At 41.2% G+C, this 24,053-nt stretch overlaps 1 protein-coding gene and 1 long non-coding RNA gene across 5 annotated transcripts in view; one reads left to right on the top strand and one right to left on the bottom strand.

Moving 5' to 3' along the window:
- Positions 1–7,008, bottom strand: part of LOC144463543 (uncharacterized) — a 36,476-nt gene extending 29,468 nt beyond the window's left edge. Inside the window, exon 1 of the long non-coding RNA XR_013491649.1 lies at positions 6,891–7,008. This is a non-coding gene — a long non-coding RNA (uncharacterized LOC144463543). The remainder of the gene's footprint in view (positions 1–6,890) is intronic.
- psme3ip1 (proteasome activator subunit 3 interacting protein 1) lies at positions 6,863–22,933 on the top strand. 4 transcript variants are annotated; one of them, XM_078168232.1, is made up of 8 exons: positions 6,866–6,971; positions 9,616–9,752; positions 9,853–9,951; positions 12,203–12,325; positions 17,843–17,981; positions 18,733–18,818; positions 21,672–21,878; positions 22,487–22,933. In XM_078168232.1, the coding sequence occupies exons 1-8, from the start codon at positions 6,919–6,921 to the stop codon at positions 22,489–22,491; spliced, it is 849 nt and encodes a 282-aa protein (XP_078024358.1). In that variant the 5' UTR covers positions 6,866–6,918; the 3' UTR covers positions 22,492–22,933. The 4 variants fall into 4 exon arrangements, with proteins under 4 accessions (XP_078024357.1, XP_078024358.1, XP_078024359.1 ...); XM_078168231.1 differs by having other exon boundaries at positions 6,863–6,971; positions 21,672–22,933; XM_078168233.1 differs by lacking the exon at positions 6,866–6,971 and adding an exon at positions 7,210–7,341 and having other exon boundaries at positions 21,672–22,933.
- Positions 22,934–24,053: the final 1,120 nt, after the last annotated feature.

The following is a 24,053-nucleotide window of genomic DNA, read 5'->3' as shown; positions in this document are numbered from 1 at the left end:
AACAGGGGAGAAACAGGCAGTGTAGCTGATGTATTGTGGCCTTGAGGTGGTTGTGCTCCATGCAGATTATCGAAAATAAACATATACATGTCTACTATACTGTACTGAAAAACAAAAACAAAAGAGAAGTCTACACTGAACACCAAAAATGTGAGAGTCTTGGTGGAGGGGGAAAGCCCAATTGCAGAGAAGAGTTGCCAGCGCGGTGTGGTAGGTTTGAGAAGCAAGTGGGCCCCTTTGGAGTGATCCCATCGGTTCTTTGCGATGCGTCACGGAGCTGAAGTATCGAACATGCATGTGTGTATTTGAACCCTCCCAGTGTGTTTATGAAAACCATCACCAGGGTCCAGGGCCAGCCCTGCGGGGGAAGGGGGGTGGTATGGCACCCCAAGACCGCAGGAGCGCCCAGACCCCAAGACCAGGGAGCCGCAGAGGCTGCAGGACACCACGCAGGCCCAATACCCAGGGCGGCGAAGGCCGGCACCCCCAGAGAGCCCCCACTCCCCCCCCCCCCCCCCCCCCCCCCCCCCCCCCCCAACCACCACCCGCCCCCGACCACCCCCCCGCCCCCACCCACGGACGCACCCAGGGACCGCCCCCGACCCAAGGAGCCAGGCGCGGGGGCCCGGCACCGCCCCCAGGGAGAGAACCAGCACCGCACCGGACGGGCCCGCACCAGGCGCCGGCCACCAGCAGACGCCGGACCGGACAGTAATGAGAGCCCACCCAGGTGATACTGCAAGGCATATGTCCCCGGCGCATCGGGAACCAGGGGACCGCGAAGGGCCACCCGCCCAAACCCCCCAGGATGGGCCCCCACCAACACACAGGAGAGAGCGGACCGCCACGAGCAGTCAATCCCCCATCGGGACCCCATAGCAGAGGGCCCATAAACCACAGCCGGTCAGGAGGCAGAACCCCAGCAGGAACCCACAGAGCCCCCAGGGCGCCACCCGGCCCACCCGCCACAGGGCCACGGGACCCCCCAGACACCGGGAACCCAGCCAAACCACCATGATGTAAATGGGCTCCCTGGCTCCAACCCTCAGCCCAGGAGGGCCGGGCCCCACTAGCCACGCCATGCGTATCTACAGTGTGTGTAAACCCACCACCCCCCCCTTACTATGATTCTCCGATCCCTGACGGAGAAACATTAACCCTACACCGTGAATGTGAATGTGAGTGCCCATAAGTGTGATGTGGTGCATTAAAACTGAGGGACATAGGAGACAGGTGGGGGCAAGGCTGATGGCTACAGCACACTGCTGTCCTGCAGCCCGTGCAGCCATAAGGCACCTGGAACCTGTTCCCATCTGTCCCCCGAGATGTAGGTGTATGTGGTGCTTTAAAATTGGAGAACAGATAAGGATGGGCTGGGGGGCAGCATGGAGGGCTACCGGACACCACTGTCCCATAGCCTGCCCCATTATGAAGCCCCCCAATCCATCCGTGGTCTGCACCTCGAAGAGTGAGTGTATGTGGTGCATTAAAACTGTGCAATGTGTGGTGAGTGAACTAAATGTGGTTTAGGAGGCCAGGCCAGTGTAGGCCTGGCCCGAGGGCTGGAGGGATGGATGGGAGGGGCTAGGAGGTGGCGCCAACCAGACCCCGGCGCCGCGAGGCCCCCAGCGCCCATGGACAGCGGGCCAGGCAGGCCCCAAGGAAACCCAACGGGCCCCCACCTAACCCCGCCCCCCTGGCAACTGCAGCGTCGGGCCCCCGCAGTGGTCCCAACCTGGGCCACACCGCCCGCAGCAAATTGGCCCCCAGCAGAAGGACAAGGCGCGCCACCAGGGTGCACGGACGACGGGCCCCACCCAGCCCCCCCGAACCCCGACGCGCAGGAGCACAGACCAACCCGCAACCCCACCAGTACCCCCCCAGACCGCCACAGACCCCAAGCCGGACCCCCAGCCCATCCGACCCGCCCCCTACCGGCGGTCGCACACCAACGGGCAGGCCCACACTGTGCAGCACCAGAACACCCCCCGCGGGCAGCACCCAGCCCCCACGCCAAGCCCCGCAACCCAGGGTACTTTTTTGTTTAGTTAATGCATTCAATACTTTTTAATCAAAATTGTATAACTTAAAATCTATTCAATTATATCACGTGTCACTTTGTTGCCACAATTTTTTTAAGTAACCATTGGTCAAATTTTTTTCAGTATTCAACTCATACATCAGGAGAATAAACACACCCAAGCTGCAGCTGTTCATGGACACAAACACCAGTGGTTATGCAAAAAAAAAAAAAGACAGGGGCGGAGATTACCATTTTTTTTATTATTCTATTATTCATAGTACCCCAAAATAACAAAAGGCCCCTAGGGTACATGAAAATATGGGTTTAAGATTTAGAAATCACACCTTTAACTGCCATTGATATCAGAAATCGGAGGTCACATGGGGTGTGTGATTCAATAGCTCAATTCTTCAGCATACAGAAGTCACTGAAAATATTAATACATTAGTTTAATGTTAAGCTTTACCTTTAAGGGAGTGCTGTCATAATTGGGAGATTATGAAGATTAAAAACTTATTTTTTCCCCTAAACCCACAGAGAGTCCAAATCAAAGTTAATTTCACTGATCTGCAGCTTTGGCTGGAAGAATGTGAGCAGAAAAGCAACAAGCCAAAACTAACTCCATACAATAATTCGAAAAACAAATTGTGGCAATATTGATTACCCATATTAGCAGCATACTGTGCCAACTTTTACAGCAATTTCCAAAAGAGGAAATTCTGTCAGTAATCTGCATTTGAGGTTTTTTTCCCCCGAAACTCTTCCCAATGTTAAGAAATGAACCAAATCGGCTGTGTCCTTTTCTCCAATGAAATTAGAATAATTCATTTGAATAAAGCAATTGGAAACAATAAATCTCTGGGAACTGATGGCTGTGCAGCAGATTTTTATAAATTGTTCTGTTCTAAATTGGCACAACATTTGAAAGAAGTATTTACCCAAAGTCTTCTTAAATCCTCTTCCCACTACTTGTGCCAATAATTGCCTTAATTCCAAAATCCAAACCAGCCTTTTATTATGCAAGTGGCCAATCTCCTTATTAAATAATAATTATAAAATGATTTACTACTTGCCATGTATGCTTGAGTTTAATTGCTCTTGCATGGTTTCTATTTGTATTTCTATTGTGTTCTTTTTATTTTATATAGCCTACTTCAAATGATTTATTTTCTACTTTTCTGTATTTATCTGTATATTTTTCTGTTATTGTGCTGCTGCAGCCTCTGCATGTCTCCTCTGGAGATACTTGACTACTCTAACCTTGTTTAGGAAGACAGCTTTGCTCACAAACTCACTACAGTTCTTAATTCATTGTAGTAGCGGTTTAAACTCCATAGATACATTTGATTACTGAAGATTACATTAAAAACCCTACATCCACCTTGTGTAGTCTATCTTATTATGTAGTCTAAATAATTATTATGTTATACACTCCTTATCAGACTCTCTCATTTCCTCAAACAGGTTTTGTTAGCTTTGGCATTAATCTACAAACATTAGGCTACTTCTTACCTCACAATTTTTACATTTGGAACAATTGCGGTATTGTATTATGAACAAATCCCTATTCCTTGAAAACTAGCTCCAAGGTGGTAAGTATTAGTGTCTTGGTTATTGATTGTAATGGCCTTCTTCTAACCACATCTCTCCAGGTATAATGTTCCTATAACTCCAAGAGAATTTTCTGTAGTTTTTGATGGTGTTCCATCCAGAAGTCATATATCATTTAGGAGTGGAGTAGCATCTCTCCTTGATCCTTGGGGCTTTCTAGTTGGCAAGATTTGTTTTTTTGGCACGAAAATAGATAACCACAAAGTAAGAACAACATTGTTGCTGTCCCCTGCACAGTATCATATTGGAATTGATATGTAACATATATGATTTTCTCCCTTTGGAAGTTCAAAAATGATATTAATGTGATGTGAATCACAACCTGACGCATCTTTCTAACTTATTCTGGGTCTGTAGATTCACTCATAAACTCATTAAATCATTATAGTCAATGATGCAATGCAAAATGTTCCCTTTTTGTTCTCCATGATTAAAAAACAACAGTTTAGCTTATTCCTTATTAATTTAACATTTTTTTTAATTCATATTCTCAAATGTAAAAGTAGTAAATACAGTATTTGTCTATTACCCCCTAACACTATGAGTGGTCTTTCTCTGGGCCTTTTGCTTGTCTTGCCTGTGTGTCTTGACTGTACATGATGGTTGTATCTGCTATCCAGCTATGTCGCACTATGTGCTATGTGCCCAAAACAAATTTCCTGTTTGGGACAATAAAGTTTATCTTATCTATCTGGCTATCCATCTATCAGGACTGTGAAATTTGATTAATTTAAAAAAGAGCATGTTAAAAAAAATCTTATTAACCAGTAATGGTCTGGCAACATTTTAGGCTAAGTAATGGGCTAATGTTCAGACATCCATGTTGTGTGTCATTCGAAAAAAAAGAAAAGAAAGAAAGAAAGAAAGAAATCTTAGAATTTGGAAAAAGAACAATTGATTTCTTTCTTTTTTAATATTTTATTTGCTTTTTGATGCTCAGGGAGTAAATAAGTCACAATAGTAGATCAACAGTCAGATCAATTACAAAGAAAACTGATAACATTTTGAGATGATGAAAAGAGTTCATATACAGCTGTGCTTGTATCCTGGAGTGGACGCCAGATTCAGATCTTTGATACAATCCTTGACATAAACATACATATAATTATAACACAGACCTCACACCTACACATACTTTTCATATATAAGTACCATTATGCCAGCACGCATCATAAATAATGTTTTTTAGTCGGGGCAGGTGATATTGTTGTGAATTTCCACGTTAATTTGATTCCAAGTTTTGTAGGAGGAAGTGTATATAGAATTGGATGCTTGCTCTAAACTTAGAAGTGTTTCAAAGGTTTGTATCCAAGATTTTGCATTAATATTATCAGTAGTCTTCCAGTTAGTAGCAATAACTCGTTTTGCACTCATAAGGCCAACAGACACAATTTTTTTTCTTAAAATGTGGCCAGTTTTTGTCATCCATATAGTTCAAAATGCATAGTTTGGGATCTAATGGGATGTTCTCCTTGATGATTGTTGACAGATATAACTTTCTTCCAAAATATTTGCAGTTTAGGGCATTGCCATATCATATGAACAAATAAACCTTTTTCTTTATTACAGTGCCAGCACATTTCATTATTATATAAATTTATTCATTCAAGTTTAAGTTTTCTTGGAGTATAATACGTCCTGTTATTAAACTTATAATTTATTGTTTTATTTCGTGCTGAGTTCAATATTTTATGTAATTTCTGCCAAATTGATGCCCATGTTTCAGGATCTATTTTCTCATCTAGATCTTTCTCCCAGGTTTTCTCTAGGGAGATGTTCATAGTATTTTTCAGACCATTTATGATCTTACAAATTTTGCTACCTATATGACTTTTTTTTTCATTATTGCTATTAATTTATTTTCACAGTTAGTTATTTCAGGAAGTTGTGTACGTTCCCCAAGAAATTTTGTAAGTTGTGATCTGATTTTCAGGTATAACCAAAAATCTTTACTTGTCAGATCAAACTTAAATTTCAATTGCTCAAAGGACATCATGTTACCATCTGAAAACGGATCTATCAATGAGGAAATTCCCCTTCTTTCCCATTCCTTATTTTCTAATGATTTACCTTGCACTGTAAAAAGACTACTATGCCACAATGGATTATTAGGTGAGTTGTGTCCCTCAAAATCTAATGAGTTATGCAAATATTTTGCAATTTCACAAGAAAATCTAATGACAGGATTGTCGATGTTTTTCAGATGTTTTGGGTTGAACCACATTGATTCAAGAGATATTTTGGATTTGTTTGCGGACATAATTCTTATTTCTATGTCCTCCCAAGTTGTTAATTCTGTATTATAATTATATGCCCATTTTAAAGGATATCTTGAATTTATAGCAAAGTAATATTTTTCCAAATTTGGAAGACCCAGTCCACCTTTGTCTCGGTCAAGAAACAATTTTGAAGTACTAACTCTTGCTCTCTTTCCATTCCAGATAAAGGAAGAAAACAATGAATTGATTCTTTTAAAGTAGGTTTTGTCAAAGGGGAGTGGGAGAGCACTAATAATGTAGGTTAGTCGTGGGAGGACATTCATTTTTAAGGTGTCAATAATTAATTTATGTCTAAAGACACCTTTTGGTATTTCTATTCAATGCTTTACTGGTGTGCCACAATAATGTCATGTTTTTGAGTTAAAATATCATTTCATTATTTTTAAGTCAACAACTAAATATACATAAACGTGATTAAATTTGCATATGCTATTCCTGCCACCCCTTTAAGCTCTCAGTGACACCCTGTTGCCACCCCATGAATATTAGGCTACTCTAGATCCGCCCCTGGCTGAGCAAAATATATGATGCACAAGGCAACCATAAAGTAAAGAGCATGCATTTAAAATAACTAATAATATTGTTAACAGTCTGGTACAGTGATCAAATTGAATCAACGTTGAATTCCCCCTATGGGACTAATAGAGTTAGTATATGATAAAGAAAGACAAAACGAGTAAAACGCAGTTATTTTTCAGAACTGCCGGTTATAAACATGATTGTCCATTAACAGTTAGCGTTTATCACACGTAATAAATAGCTGTATTTCACTGTAACATTTGCCAGTCACAAAATCACAGAAGACAGCCTGAAAGTGACTGACAAACAAGCAAGATACAGACAGACTCATTCAGTGAGCTCGGTTAGCAACACTCACAGACAGGTTAGAGATGTAACGTTACTTTAAGCTAACACAGCGACTTAACGTCACTGTTACGTGCTGACATCAAAGTTGGAGATGGGGGAACAGAGTTTACCTGACCGCTGATTCTGCAGTTCACTCTCATGGTGTTTTTCACTTTCCATGACCACACGGATAGCTCGTCTCATCCTCTCACGTGAGGTTGCAAACTCTATCACCCCCTTTAACGAGGGAGAAGTGGAGGCCTTGGCCGTTTGGCCTTGCGTAACTCATCGTGAGCGTACGGCGACTCTGTTTGTAGGACATTTCAGGCGTTTTGAATCTAGATTTCCCATGTAGGTTATAGCTGTTTCTAATGTTGCCACTCGAAGGCACTGTTGCCTTGTTTGTAAATTTGCATTTAATTTCAGCCATTAAGTTTATTTCAGGAAAGACTCTCAGCCCTGCTGCCGAAGAGCAGTTCGGAACTACAGTCGCGCGTCAAAATTTGTGACGGGGTATTTTTACTGTGACACAAAACGTCATTGATTTGGAGCTGGTAATATCATACCAACTAGCGGAGCTCGGTAAGTTTAACTGGCACAGACATTATTCAACAGGACATGACTCAGCAGTGAGCTGAAACTAAAGTATGCTCGGCTGTGCAGCTGATAGCGTTGCTTCTCCAGCATGACATGATGTTCGGCCTCTGATAGCGGTGACAACAACGTAATATATAGCTAATAAAGCTAATGCTAGCCGGGGTTGCAGCACACAAGGCATCTGCGTGTCCACAGCTTTACCGCTCGAGCATCTAACGTTAAACTACAACGACAGAGGGCCAGTGAGTCAGACTGTTGTACTGCAGGTTTATTGATGTATTGACAAGAGATTATGGTATCAGAAGCTGGGTGCTTCTTTTGTTTTAAAGGGCTAGCCATTAGCGGCTAACGTTGTATTCGTCGCCTTTATGCTGAGTGAAGTAACAGGGCCGATACAAACGAAAAGCTTTGGTCCACGAAGCAAACATCGTGTGTTACTTGATCGTCTCCTCGTTGCAAATCAGGTGTGCGATCTTTATGATTTTCTTCAGCTGTCTTCGTTGAAAATAATGTTCTTTAAATTACTGTAATTCAAATTCCTTGTGATGATTAAAGATGGCCACAAGGGAGAGCCAAAACCGTACAGGTTTAGTTCACTTCAGTCCTAACTCTTACACATGATGCTGTCATCTTGTTGTCCATGTTGGGGTTTACATATGTTGTCTTTCTGGTGACCTCACTGATGCAGGCAGCGTGACACCACATACGTCATAAAACAAAAAATAGCATCACACAACTCACTTGCATGTAGGTTGAAAATGTCGCCACACATTACCATGCATATCAACACATGGTGATATATCTGTGAGTGTTTATCTCAGGGACTTGGGACTTTTGTTCAACTAATGTATTTACACTCAGGTGACAGAAATCCAACACAAAATAATACAAAGACTGCAGTGGAAAAGTCCAACAGTTAGGACAAGTCTAGTTTATAAACTTAGTTTGGTACTCTAATTGTACTATTATTAGAAGTACTATATGTTATTAATGAATTGATTCATTATAGAGCCTCTATGGCACACAGAGAAATAAATAATGCCTTGGTAAATACAGTAGCAGCATATTAATGCCCTCTCTGTAGGGGCTTTGCACATGCATTTTTAAAACTTTATGAGTTGCATTTATTAAACAGATGCATCACTGAATTGTAGCTTCAGGTGGTTTTGAGCAGCAGTCAGTAGCAGTGGTTTTAAAGGGTTTGCTGAGGGGACTTTAGCAGAGTATGAAAGGTGAAGATAGTGATTTGAATCTAATACACTTTCAACTATAAAGCAAGAAATCTCTGCCTGTCTGTGTGTCCTTTGCATATCTTGAGAACCGTTCATTCAGTCTATTCCCCACACACTATGGACCCCAGAAAGAATCGTTGCTGCAATGCTAAAGCTAATGAGGATCTCAGTAAACAAACAAACACTTGCTGGGTGTATTGCTGGAGATTCCAGACTGTTTAATGTTACTTTTTGTACAGTTTGGACAAAATACCTCTGCTATTTAAATCTATTGAGTAGCTGGTATATTTTAGAGCCCACCAGCCACAGTGGCAGTTGAACAAAAAAGTTAATTTCCAACTCTGTTTGGAAATGAATAATTCTGTTAAGTGTACTTCACCAGTGTTTCTGAACATGAGTGTGTGTTTCAGGAGTGGATCTGCTTTCCCCTTTCTGTTACTGGAAATGTTGGTATTGGCAGTGGTAGAAGAAGAACTCAAAAGTCATGTTTGTATGAGCAGTTCTCAAAAAAAAATGGAAGCGGCTGTGCCACAGGCCAAGCAATCAGTGTTTGGAATGAGCAGCGCAACACCGGCTATTCTTTCTCTTCCACGTCCTCACCCATGAGACTACAATGAAGCCTCGTGGGACTAGACTACAATGAAGCATGAATAATATCATATCATATCTCTATATAGAGATAATACCAAAGCTGTTGAAGGAACAATGATGGGAGATGTGTATTTGTTTGTGTGTTTGTGTTTGTGAGTGTTAAATTCGGATGTCATCAAGCTTTCTCCCAAATCGCTGAGTGCATCTCTAATTAGATTGATTTCTCCTATTTGTACATAGGAAAATAATAAATCAATAAATCCATGAGTTCTCAGCATGGGTCCCCAGAGGAAAAACCACTGAAAGCCACTGTCATTGACTTCTTCAACTTGTAGTCCATTATGGCCCTACAGAAATAGACTGTGTCAAGTCTTGAGTTAAAAACATAATTTTGTTGGAGTGATGCGCTTATAAAGTGTTTGTGTGCACTGTGTAGGTCAGTTGAAATGGCAGGGGGCGAGACAGCAGGCGTCGACCTCAGCAGGAAGTTTGTGTCGGAAGCTGAGCTTGATGAGAAGAGGAAGAAGAGACAGGAGGAATGGGAGAAAGTCAGGAAACCTGAAGACCCAGAGCGTAAGGACACATGCACCTACACACAGATTCAAAACACATCAAACTTCTACATCACATACAGCTATGCTTACATCCACATATTTGTCTGTGTACTCCTCAGAGGCCCCAGAGGAGGAGTATGATCCACGTTCTCTCTTTGAGCGATTGCAGGAGCAGAAAGACAAAAAACAAGAGGAATATGAGGAGCAATTTAAATTCAGTGAGTCTTTGTCTCTGTTTTCTTTGCTGTATCTGTTAGAAGGACTTTTACCTCAATTTGTTATCTAGGTTTAAATCAACACTTTTCCACTGCTACTCCACCAAGACAATGAGTCAGTAATTATGTGCAACTATGTACAAAAGGCATAGTTTATCACAGTTAAACGGGCACTCCACCAATGTCGTACATCAAGATCAGTTTATTCATGATGGTTCCTAAGCTGCAAAAACAGCTGTAAAATGTCTTCTGTGGCCCTTGAGGTAGCTCTCTGAAGTCTGGCAAAAAGTACCATGATGACATCAACAGATGAGGCTTGAGACTTTTGACAGAAAACCTGCATTACAACTGGGGATGTGGTGATTGACAGATGAAGCCATTTATCAGGCTGGGAGCGTCCAAAGAAAGAGGTCTGTAGTGGAAAGTAACTAAGTACCTTTGTTAGAATTTTATAAAAAAAAAATCACGTAAAGCCTTTAAAATACAACACAGTGGTAAAGATTAAACTAGTGGTTCCCAGCCTTTTGGCTTGTGACACCTGAGTAAAGCAGTGTGCGGTTGGGCCCCCTGTCACATTTTAGATGTCTGTCAGATGTAGCATTTCCACCGAAAAGATATTTCCCCTCTGAACTTCTAAAATGGTTTTATCTAAATAATTTCAAGACCAAAAAGGTTAGATGAGCTATTACAAAAAAGCAAAAGGTCAACAAATGTATACAGCAACACTGAATGTAAACATAATGGCTGTGGCTCAGGAGGTAGAGCGGGTTGTTCACTGATTGGAAGATCAGTGATTTAATCCCCAGCCCCTCCAGTCCATATGTTAAAGTATTCTTGGGCACGATACTGAACCCCACACTGTGTGAGTGTGTGTTAATATTTAACTGAGTAGCGGGTAGGGGTGAGCCATATCATCTCGTTCACGATAATACTGGTATAATTTTTAATATGATATGAAAAATTCTTATCGTGATACTTGCGATATGTTGACTTGCTGACATATTGACGTCATACTGTTACCCATGGCAACAACAAGTATGGCTGAAAGTGAAATTATGGGCATCCTGAATGTTTTATGAACAGCATTGGTGTTCTCAGACTCTTTTAACAAATTACCGTGAGTTACCCTCCCTGCGGAGGGAACTTATTCAGCGACTCCTCTGGCAGCAGCACAGCGTCTCTCCCGTCACATGTAAGTCGGTGTTGTCTGGTGATTTTATCATACTCGACAAAAGAGGGCAAAACAGTTAGAGGAGAAATGGCGGATCATAAAGGTCTAGGTGGAAAAAAACAAAACAATTCAATCATTTAGGATTTTGCTAAAAGAGAAGGAAATCCTCTGTAGATTTATATATGTAGATCCCAGGGGACATTTTTTGTATTTAGGAGCTGTTTAAATGTGTAATTTGTGGTAGATTTTATTTTGTTGTGCTATAAATATTGTATACAGAATCTGGATCTAACTCTGAGTTACTGTTGTTGTTTACCAGCTTAAGACATGAGAGATTATTTTAGTCTTTTATTGACTTTTTGTGACTAATTTGTCATAAGAATATCATTATCACAAAAGTACCCTGAAATATTGTGATATCATTTTGGGGACATATCGCCCACCCCTAGTGGCAGGTGGCACTTTGTATGGTAGCCTCGGCCACCAGTGCATGAATGTGTGTATGGATAGGTGAATATGTAGTGTTAAAATGCTTTGAGTGGTCAGAAGACTAGAAAGACACTATACAAATGAACGTCCATTTACCAAGTCCAACTTTTGTGTATGTAAAGGAAAACTCTACAGTGCACTTTTTGAATAGTTTAATTAGCTTCACTGCTGCCAGCTAAAATACTGAAATATTATTTACACATGGATGCATCAGTGTTAAGAACCCATTATTGTTATGTATAATGACACAGGTGCATTTTTCTGCAATGATGATGATTATGCTCATTATTTTACAGATTTTAATAAAGAGATCAGATTGGGAAAAAAATCAATTCAAGCATTCACAGTACAATAACAGTTTTTAGTATGTTTAAAAAAGATTGTCAGTGTTTAAAATCAACAGTAAATTCCAAACATGTCTTAGAAGTACACACGCCTTATTGTCTTTTTCCGTGAAGGTCAGTTAGATATCAGGCTTCTCTTTTCACATGAAGGTCATCTGTGTGTGGATTCTGACTCTTAAGGTTTGTTTACTGAAAAATGCAGTCACTCTACTGCCATGTGTTGAGAGCATGTTTGTTTCCATGGTGACAGGGAATATGGTAAGGGGATTGGACGAGGATGAGACCAGCTTCCTGGACGAGGTCTCCCGGCAACAGTGCCTGGTGGAGAAGCAACGCAGAGATGAAGAGAAGCAGGAACTACTGGAATACAGAATATCCTTTTTTTTATCGCACCTTGGTTTACATAAGAAACATTTAATAAGCCAGTATCAAACTGTGATTATTTGCCTTAATATATTAGTCTGTTATCCCCCATTTAAGAGGTCAATAACAGATTTTGCAGGTTTAAAATAAGCACTGACACGTAGTTGAAGTCACAGCAGTCCAGTTTATTTTGTTGTTTATGCAATGAGAATTGGAGACTAGTATTGTTGTACTTCACTCAGATGCATGCAGACAATCACAATCTGTTCGGTTTTTGAATGTTTGCATTTATCACTATTTTAACTAGTGTTAGTTCAACCTGAAAACACTCAAACGGCCTCCAGACCAACACAAACAAAGAGTAAGTTTCTAAACAAGATGCATGCCTTCAATGACATTCATTAAATACATAATGCAAAGCTTTCCTAAACCTAGTGCACACCTTATATCTGATGCTAAAGTCAACCGCTTAATGCAAAGGCATCATTCACACTGCCCAGTAGCAAAAAATAACCATAATATTACTTTTCTGGGTGCAGAGATTTTTGGGTTCAAATCACACTTTCCAGCCTGTACACTTTATTGAAACAGAAATTCTGTCTGCCCACTGAAACATCCACAGTCTTTTATACTTAAGCTAAAAAAGCAGTGTTATTATTAGTGTTTGTATTGTGGCACAGTTGTCTTTAGACTCTCCTGTTTGCTTTATTTGGCCGGCTCACTCATATCTGTTGTGAAAATGTGACTTTGTTTGTGTCAGTCACATGTAAGAGTGGGAGTGATCAGCTGTGCCAGGATGCGTTGGTGTTGATACAGTTACTACTTCCTGTTAACAGAGGTTGATAGAAGTCATAGAGTATGATTGCACTTGGAATGTGCCAAACTGTCCTCATACACTAAGATAGATGTTGGCCTTTGTTTTACACCTGGGCCTGCTAAGACACAATATAATGAATCAAAGAACAGATGAGATGCAGTGAACTACTCTCCTCTTTTGTGTTTTCTCTCATTGATGTGTAAAGAGACCTGGATACAACACTGGAAGCAGGGCCACATTCTTTTCTATGGACTTTGATCAGTGGCACGTGTAACCAAAGTAGTTTGACTCTCGCATCGTTGGGCCCGTAGAGCAAGACCAATAGAGACTTCTGCAGGCTAAGCAACTGACTTGCGGTTGAGCGCTCTGCTAACTTTAATGGGAATAGAATTATTTAATCGTGCGGCCATTTTAGACTGTCCAAATGTTATCGGATGGATCAAATCATGATAATGAAATGAGTAATGTTGTGGGGATTGTGACGCTCAATAAAATGTATCCACTGATTTACAGACGTCCCCCTCCCAATCTAAGTATATGGGGAAAGAGTCGTTTTGGTCCCCCTTGGCATCATTTCACTGACTTGGGAGTTGTAACTGCATGGTTTGACCAAGGTGCCAGTTTGACTTTAAAGCCCAGCTCTGTTCCTGTGGACTTGCCATGACCAGTTTTATTTATTATAAGTATTAAGATGGAAACAAAGACGAAGTTACCATCGCCCTGCAGAAAGACCTATAGTACTCATTTTGTTGAAAAATGAACCAAAGGCAAACGAATCTTATTTTAAGATTTGTAAAGTTACTGTATAACAAACTAATCTTTAGTATCGTACACACTAAACAACATAAACTGTTAAAGATACAGTTGTTTACGTTTACAAAAACCCTTTTGTCACATTTACTGAAACTGTCAAGTCAGCCACACAAAAGGACATAAAACAGTCTATAAAAGAAATTGTGTTCCTCCTCCCACTTATAGTGCTTCGAATGACATTTGCTAGAATTCATCTGGGCTCACAGAAAACATCCACTCAGAGCTGAGGGGTATCTAACGCAGCTGTCAGTCACTGCTCATGAACTGCGGTCAAACTGTGAAACTATGCAGCACTGATTAAATATATTCTGTTACTGCATTGCCTGTTTCTCACCTCAAATGTTTTCAGAAACATATTTTAGTGTACTGTTTAGCTGTAAATTGAGAGTTTGCTCTGGCCGGTGAAATTTTGGCTCAACTGCTCTCGACATTTCGTTTACGAGCAGCGATTGACATGATTGACAGCTGTGTTGGAGAATCCTTGGCTCAGATCGGCTGTTTTTGTTCCAAGTGTGGCAATGAGAATTATTTAGAAATGCTACAAGGCAATAGGATGGGCAGAGGACTATTTTTTCTCATGCAATACTGTGTGGATACAGTGGCAGTTTCAGCAAATATGACAAAAAGTTATTTTTATAAAAGTTACCACCTACAGCTTTAATTGGTGAATATCAGTCAGATAATTGAAGAATCAATGCGTCATTTTAGCACTTGTGTAGCAACACAGTGTGAGCTGCCTCTTGAATCTGCCAGTGTGAATGTTTGTTGAATGTATCGGTAGGAAAAGGAACACGATGAGTGCCAGGTGTCCTGCACACTGCCTCTAAACTAACTGCCCATAGTGATGAGTGTCACTGTGATGTTTCAGCAGAGCAATAGTTTTCTCCATTTAGTGTTCTATGTTGTGTAGAGTTTCTCAGTAAGTGTTCCTATATCACCCTTAGCTAAGCAGTGAAGCTGTTTTCAGGTAGTTTTGTGCACCTCATGCTGTTTTCAACAGTTGAAGGACATCCATGCTGCTAATATGGAAGTCTCTCGCTGCATAAATGATAAGCAGCTTTGTGTGTGTTGGCAGAGGCAGGCACAGCTCGAGCTTCTGCTGGGACTGCATTACACACACACCTTCTACACGTGTTCATCCTCATGTGAGGTACCAGCAGTGTGCTGTACACAAATTGGTCTGTCAACACGTTTGTCCTTCAGCTTTATCTGAAGGACAAACTTATTACAAGCAGACTTTATGATTTACAAGAGATTTTCTTCTTCTTCTTCTTCTAGCTTAATAATTAGGCTGAAATTTCTTCTAGTTTCACTTCATGCATTCAGCCTGACGTTGTGTTCATGTTGCACTGATTTTGTGTTGGGAGGGGCATTATTTTGTTTGGTTTTACTCCAGTCAATCAGTGACATATCCATCTTGCAGACATCTTTAACACTTGCTATGAGCAGCTAACTATGCATTTCTCACATTGATCGAAGAAATATGACTTCACATTTAATTTGGCACTTAGTACTTGGCAGCTGACACATACAGTGGTCAGGGTTTACGCTAGCCTTTTTTGTTTTTTTTTTCCGATGTTCAGTATGACCGTTAATATTCCAAAATTCTGGCCATAAAGAACAAGTACCGGACATCTGCTTTATATAGCCATCTAATGGCCTACATTTAAATGGCAATAAAACACTTCAAATGAAATAACTTGAAAAAAAGCTAAATGAAGAAGTGGTCTGTTGAAGAGGGTGACTAATCACAGGTTTAGTAGCAGAGGCAAAGGAGAAAAAGGACTTGGTGTGCTAAGCATCACCGTAAATAACAAAGCCTGCTATTCACCGTCTAGCTTGCCATGGCGTACTGAAGCGTAACTCCGGTCTGTTTTATGAGAAGAGCTGTGGTATGTTTAAAGGTCTCCTTGGAGAAAAGGATGGGTAATGCCATCACCTAACTACACCATGTATGCAAGGCCCAGGTTCCACTACCTGCTTGAGCAGTGCTTGACGGCTGCCCTTTCTGAGCTGCTACGGCTCACACGTGTGCAGTATTCACAAAGACAGCGTTGCTGTAGCACGGCCGCTGCAGAGCTGCCTGCAAGTTTAAATACTGTATTTCTGCAAGTAAAAGCGAGGCCTCCACTCATTTATGGAGCCATGCACACCACTGCATTATGAACAACACAGTCATGAAAGAATTTCACAATAAAAAGCCTTCTGTTAACAAATTAAGGAAAACGTCAGAAAACGTTTATTGTGTAATGGAAACAGGTATTGTTGAGTTAAAAATACATATATTTTTTAATGCATGTGACAGATATAGTAATTGAAAGTGTAATGAAAGATGGTGCAATGTCAATATGATGATCAAAAGATTATTTTCATGGTCTATTTTTGCTTAAAGTCGTGTGTCACATGGTAAAAATAGCTGAGACTCTCTAGCTCAGCTGCAGCTGCACCTGAGCAATGCTGCTTACGCTGGCAGTGTGGCCCGGGTGCACAAGGAGGACTGTGAGCACTGTGGATATGGCTTTGGTGGATAAATATATCAGTGGGTAATTAATATCCCAAAATCCACTCTGCATAATATAAGGTTATATTTAAATTGTCTAGGGAGCATATCTTGTAGGTCACACAATGTTAGGTTATTTAATATGCTGTTAATGAATTTATTAATTTATTTGGAATATTTCCTACCAGGCGTTTTGATCGTTAATATTTTCACTTGCCAGACAACTACACGTTATATAATAGCTAACATCAATCCTGGCAACAATTGGATATATCTGCAATAAGCTAATATCAGCCAGTGTATCGGCCTGGCTCATTTATCGGTCCACCTTTCCTAACTTGGTTTGTAGGAAGATGGTATTTCCATTCTTAATCTTGCCTACTAAGATCTGATTGGCTGACAGTTTCTCCAACTGGAGAAAGCAGCTATGAGTGGGTGCAGTCACTGAACAAATCTTAGATGTGGGCAGCAGGTCAGAGGTCCAGAACCAGCCTTTTTTGTTTGCTAAATTCCATGTGCATCATAATGCTGGATTACATAACCTCAACTTTTAGCCCATGAGAGAAGCATCAGAATATTGTATGTATGTATTTATGACAGACCGCTTCATTCATAAACAGAGCTCCTGTAATCCATAGGTTCTGTTTGTTACGTCACAGTGTAAATATTTCACTGCATGACATTAACGCACATTTGAATACACGTCCAGTAGTTTTGCTCGTTGGTGGTTGCTCTCTGTGCTTTTTCATCTGTTCCTCTCCGTCATTCTCTCTTTGTCTTTGCAGACAGACTGGTTTCTGACAGACAGGTTTGTCTGCAGATGAAGAAGAGAATGGGTTGTCGTGGAAACTGTATCATAGGCTGGTAACTACGGTGACCGTTTTAAAGCAGTTGCTGTGAACACAAAGTACACGCACACACACACAGGAGCAGACCTTAGTTAATGCAGTGAAAACCCGACTGACTGTATGTACCTCATTTATACATGATGCTACACTTTGTGTCTGCTGTGTCCCATCCATCTGTCTCTTTTGTCTTGCACCTTGTGTGCTTTGTCTTTGTGTTTCTCAGTTCATTTTCCTCTGTCTCTGCATCTCGACCCGGTTTTATGTCTCTTGAGCTCTGTCCATCTCCTGATCTTGTTTTAGGCTCTATATCTGTGTCACCGCTCTCTGCTTCTCTGCATGAGTGCTTTTTTAGCCTCTAGGAACTGTGTCACTTTTTCCAGCACGCTGATGGAGAGATGTAATGGGTCCCCCTGAGGGCACGATGGATGTAACTTGTTGAATGGACTGCTGTGAATAGGTTGTGTCTTTCTGCCTGCCCCTGAGCAGCACTCTTTGTTCCCTCTCCAAGGCTCCATTATGGTTTATTCACCTTAACTCTGTACGGTCACAGCGCTCTAGTGAAGCAAGCGTCCACTGAAAGCCGCAGAGAGCCCGAAAAGAAGGTGGCACCCAAACATTCGGGGGCGGAGCAAAGGACCAGCCACCTGTCTCAGGCCCATTTATTGGCTGGAGCTGTGAAGAGGCGCAGGTAAGAACACAGATAATTAAAGCCAGCATTAGCAGATTTTGTTTTGGCTTGGGGGCATCAGAACAAGCTGTAAATACAACACTTAGTTTATAAGGGTAATATGGAACTTGTTAGCAAGCAGTTGCCTATTTATACATTCAGCAGACACAGAGCAACATTATCACTGATGTCCATCTGATGAACCTCTGGGCACTGAATTTGATAAATGTACTTTTTATGAGACCATGAGTGACACAACAGTTACTTTGCCAGGAGAAGAGCATACTATCGTCACCAGCTCATCACTAAGTTGAGGTCAGGCAGGTTGTGTGGCTCTGAGTTTTTTGTAGCACATATCATCTCCTGTTGTGGCCAAAAATGTAACTGATGAGAGTAAATTGAGTAATAAAAATTGTAAACTCAAGGTTGACTTACTCAGATATTCCTGGACCTTTCAGCAGTAGATGACACGCAGATCCACCTGCTGAAAGCTTGAAGAATAGCAAAGTAAGTGAACCTTGAGCTGTCAGTCTATGGGTCAAGACTGAACCTCAATGCTTAAGTAAAGCTGTGTGTCACAAAACCAAAACAATGAGCTGAAAGCTGTAAAAATGCCTAATAGAGCTGAGGGGAACTGCAGAGTGGGGTGATACTTCTCTGTGGGTTTGTCTCTGCGAATGACCGTGTTCATGTTGCACGCATTTGACCCATGTTGGTATGGACATGTAATTTTAGCAGCTTTAAATCTTCAAAATCTCTTTTTCTTACCCAGCTCCTCCCAGTCGTCAGACAGCAGTAAGAAACAGAAGGTGGATATCACAACAACAGCAACGACAGGAAATGGAGACACACACACAGGTGGGCTGCAGCCTGAGGCCTAGAAGGAGGAATGTCTGTCTGAAGTGGACAGAAATTGAGTTGTTCACTTCTTTGGCAATTCCTGGAATAGCTGAGTGATAGAACTATCAGACCAGTGAAACACAGTCTCTTATACAGCTCACTGCTCGTGATTGAATGATGCATAGATTACATACATGGAGTGTTCATTTTTCTTTTACATGCAGAGCTGGAATCACTTTTATTATTGGAAAGGATGACTGACCTTCTTTGTATAGTAGAAGTGGTCTGCCTCTTAATGGAAACCTGAGAAACTGGCACAAAGGCCAACCTAAACCTGAGTCTACAGGAAGCCTGGGGCTGGCTTGACCTTGTTTCTCACTTGAGCTCATTACTCAGTACTACCACTAAGGCTGTGTTAAGGATTCATCGTCAAACCTCAGAGCCCATTTTCATGAATTTAAATGCTGATCGCTTTGGTTCAAACCTTGATCCATGTGTGTGGTCTTAACAGCATACAGTAGATCCCACAGGGCTGTTGTAATGAGGAATGGTAGTTATTACATGGTGCAGCTACGTGTCGGCGAAGGTGATGTGTCTGTTTGCTTATAAGCAAATGAGGACTATCTAGAGCTGTTTCCTCTTTTGTTTCAAAAATGTTTCTTCTGTGTGACACATTTTATATTTCACTGATAACTAAGTAACAACAATTGTTGTAACACCAATTCTGTACTTATTTTCAATTTGCAGTAAAAAGGCAAGTATTTAAAGCTTCATTAACTGATTTTGTTTTTGCCACTCGGGAGCAACAGAGCAATTTCAAACAACAAAATAATTATTTTAGCTAATTGTAAGCATGTTAGCAAGCAGTCTTCCTGTTTCCATGGCACATATCTTTTTTTTTTTTTTTTGATGGCCATCATGAAGGTTAATATTTCAGAATTCCAGCTATATACAGCTGCCGGACATATGTTTTAAATAGCCATATATTTGCCTACATTTAAACAGCGACAAAACACATAAACACTGTGACCCTCTTTGCATTCCAAACACATAATATTAAATTATTTCAAAATAAGATGAGCCTAAATGAAGAAGTGGTCTATTAAACAGATCAAGTGTCACAAAAAGTTCTCTGTGATAACATCCAGGGAATAACCAGGCCCTCTGTCTGCTGTGGCAGAGTGAAGTGCATCTCCGGGCAGATTTATGAGGAGACCCGCAGTGTGTTGAAGGTCTTACTGAAAATATGATCTGTGATGCCGTCACCTGCACTGAGCATGCTAATAGAAAGATTGTGACTGCCACTGATGTGGTGTAACGTAAGGCTCTAAATAGTTTTTTTCAATGAAAACCCACTAAAGTTGTGTGTCGTAAAACCAAAACAGTGGGATGAAAGACATTAAAGTGGTCCCCAGAGCTGAAGGGAACTGCAGAGTAGCATGAAAATTCTCTGTGGGTTTGTCACTACAAGCAACCCCTTTTGCATAACAAAAATAATTTCAATCATTGGCAGCAAAAAGAATATTGAAAATTTAAGCTTTAAACTACCAGAGGCCAGATGCATAAAACTTTGTGTAGATCCACGATTAAAACTGTCTGTACCCACAGAGGCAGAAATATGCATACACATTCTTTTCATCAGATTTACAAAGCTGTGCATATGCCTGATTCTGTTCTATTATTGTCGATCATTGTGGCACTGGGTGCACAGGGACGAGCCTCTTTTACGCAGCCACACTTCACCATAAATGGATGTAGAAATGCCCCTAAATAACTATTTGCATATCTTTACTTGTACCCTTCCACTGCTCATTAGACCTCTCAATGAGAAACAGTAAAGAAAGAGCAATTTTACTGACTATGTTGCATCGGCAAGGTTCTCCAGCGATACGGCTGTAATTAAGCACAGCTGTGGATATTTGTAGTGTCGTGAACACTAATTTATCACATTTCTGCAACCCATCATTGTGGTAAAATCTTGATCATCATTGTCATGAAATATCAGAGGAATAATCAGAGATTCGTTTATAGTGCTCATATGGAAATTTACAAAATGTTCCATAGGACCAAAAACAGTTATTAACAGGGAGATGAATGCACGTAAAAATAATGCTGGAATATGTCACTCATAAATAATTTAAGATTAACTTTGTAAATGTGCCTTTGATTGACATTTTACAGAATGTCGTGTAAGCTGCAAACATAATAAAACTATTAGTGAAGTTTGCAAACAACCTCAAAAACATTGCTTTCTGCCTCTGAACTATTTAACCTTGTTGTCATATCACCCACAGTTATCTGAGCTGAAACCCTGTGATTGTGTGGGGCGCACACATTCCCACTGCACATTCTTCCTTTATAAATACCAGTTTATGGGTAGGAAAAGGCATACACGTTGTTTTTGTACATACACGTTTATGCATCTGGCCCCAGGTCTACAAGTTCATGTGCATGTCTCCAATTAGGCTTTTGAAGTCGGTGGAATTGCTCACTAACAGCTGATTTTCTCTCCTCGCAACTTATTAATGCCATTCATCTTGTATTCTAGGTTTAAACTTTCCACAAGATAGCTTTTTAGACAGTCTTATTTCCAGAGTACAGCCACTTCTTAGTGCTTATTACCTGCATGCAAATGCTTTCACAGAAATTTGGAATTCATCAGAATAAATTATACAGGCGCAAGCACTGAAAATAGCCTATTAACACAGTTAGTAAACAAAATGTTTGCAGTGTATTTCATTTTTAAGGTCCTTGGTTATGTAATTCACAGTTTCTCTCCAAATTTTAATCTCTGACCTTTTCAAAAAGAGCTGTAGACGAGGATGTCTGCATGTACACGCTCTGAATCTGACAGTATGTTGTGCTGTTCAGAACAGGAGGATGGAGCAGGAGGAGGAGCAGGGGGAGCTGAAGATCAACAAACAGTCCCCGGCCTGACGGCGAAGACTCCCTCGGCTCCCCTGAGCTCCGGTCAAGGCATGTTACACCTGCCGTCGGCAGCTGTGTGCGTTGGCGTTTTACCAGGACTCTGGGTTTATTCCGGCAGCAGCGACTCTGACAGCAGCTCGGACAGCGAAGGTAGCGTGGACGCAATCATGTTGCCGTACCCACGGCACAGCAGGGCCTACAGATAGACACACACCAGCATCCACACACACACATACTAACACACACACACACGACTGATGTAAGTTTGCATGCCTTCACAGTGGCTAGCAAACAGTCAGAAAAGCTAACCTCACACAGGACATGCACACACAGAGACAGATTTAAAGGTCAAAATACACACACACACACGCCAACACACACACACACACGCACACACACACACACACACACACACACACACACACACACACACACACACACACACACACACAGACGGCACGTACAGAAGTGTACCTGCAGGCCACACAAGTTCATATCATGTTAGAGTCATTCACTGGCAGCACACACTCCTAGCAAACATTTCAGTATTCCTGTTGTTTTCACAGCTGTGAGTTGAACTGTTGCTCTTTGTCATCAGACAAAGTTCAGCCAAGTGATATAATCCTAATAAAAAGTAACACTAAAACCAATATAAACTCTACTCTGAACTAAATCTGTTTATTTATTTGTGGTTTTGCTTTTGTGGCACTCAAACATGATACCTCCACCCTTCCTTCCCTCAATCACATCTCACGCAGTTTAAGCCGAGCAACCAATCCCGCACTGCCTGCCCCGACGACATCCTGCCCCCCCTACCACCCAACCCTACTCCCAACCCAAGCCACAGCGACTGCAAGCTGTGTTGTTGGCTGAGGGAACAGTGATTGACAGCTGTGGAGCAAGCAAGAGACTTCTTTAGACTGTGTCAAATGACTCACACCTTTTAGCTTTCAGCAGCAGAGGAGAGACAGAGAGAGAACCGGGGCAGGACACGCTTCGCTCTCTGTTTGGGTTAAATGCAGAGTTGGAATAGTTTGAAAAAAAAATCCTGTTTTTATTTGTATGATGTAATACATTTTCTCATCAGTGGTTTTAACTGGCATTGCGCTGAAAGATGCTGGACTGTTTGCTGCTGTCTCAGACGTTTGAGTTTTGTTTTGTTGGTCAAAGTCTGAGCAGAGAGAAATAAAGAGCTTTCCCTTGTACTGTGTGTTTACTGTGTGTGTGTGTGTGTGTGTGTGTGCACAACAGACAAACAGAGAGCTAGAATAAACTAGAAACTTTTTTTTTTAAAATATCAGGCACCAATTATAGATGGGAAATAGTATGTAGTCCTACTGCATTAATGAAGCCTTTTTTTTGTCTAGCGCTCACTATGCACTGCTTCCCTGGGTCACTGGTTCTCAGCAGTTTTGGCTTGTGTGAAAGAAGACCTATTACGCTCATTTCTAAGTTCATACTTGTAATTTTGGTTTCTACTAGAACATCTTTACATGCTTATATGGTCCAAAACACCATCAGTGCTGGACCTGTATTCACCCTCTGTCTGAGACGCTCTAATTGGTCAGCATTTCCAGGTTTTCCACATCTCAGCATCAATGCATCATCATTGCAGCCGACCAATGACTGTAACTGAGAATAGCATCACTTTACTGTGGAATATCATCAACAGAAGCCTCTAAACATGCCTTGGCTGTATGATAATAACTAGATATTGTATCCCAAGATGCCGCTGATTCAGTCCAATGGAACAAATTGCTCAAGGAAAGTTTTACAAATTATTCCAATCATGTTTCAACCCTTCAGATTTGAAATATGTGTAATGTTGGTGTATTGAATAGATTAAAAAAATATATATATAACTAAACCACAAGTGGTGTATCATACATGTGGTGAAGTTTAAGTTTTTAAGAGAGAGTTAACTGCTGAAAACACACCAAGCAGTGCTGAAGTGTGGCGCTGGTGAGCTACAGGCATTATATTCTGCGACAAAGGCAGACAAACTAAAACTTGCAGATAGTTTAACTTTTAACAGGAAATTGTGACCAGAGAATACATGCAGCCAATCAGTGAGCAGAGTCCTGGGACCTATGTTACAAAAGAATTCTTCACACCTAAAACACATGTACACACTTCCCACCTGCAGAAAGATGTGCTTAATGTGGCGAGCTTCACTTTGCCGCTGCTTGGTGTGTTTTTGGTGTGAAGACTATTTGACTCATCTGGCATTACATTCCTGTAACTGTCAGATTTATGATGGATGGCAAAAAAACTAATCAAAATCAATGCAGCAGAACCAGAGACATCTCTTCTATTCCATGCATT

The sequence above is a fragment of the Epinephelus lanceolatus genome, chromosome 5, assembly GCF_041903045.1.
Source record: "Epinephelus lanceolatus isolate andai-2023 chromosome 5, ASM4190304v1, whole genome shotgun sequence".
Classification (NCBI taxonomy): domain Eukaryota; kingdom Metazoa; phylum Chordata; class Actinopteri; order Perciformes; family Serranidae; genus Epinephelus; species Epinephelus lanceolatus.
Note: the sequence above shows the minus strand (reverse complement) of the source record. Positions and strands in the feature narration are given on the sequence as shown.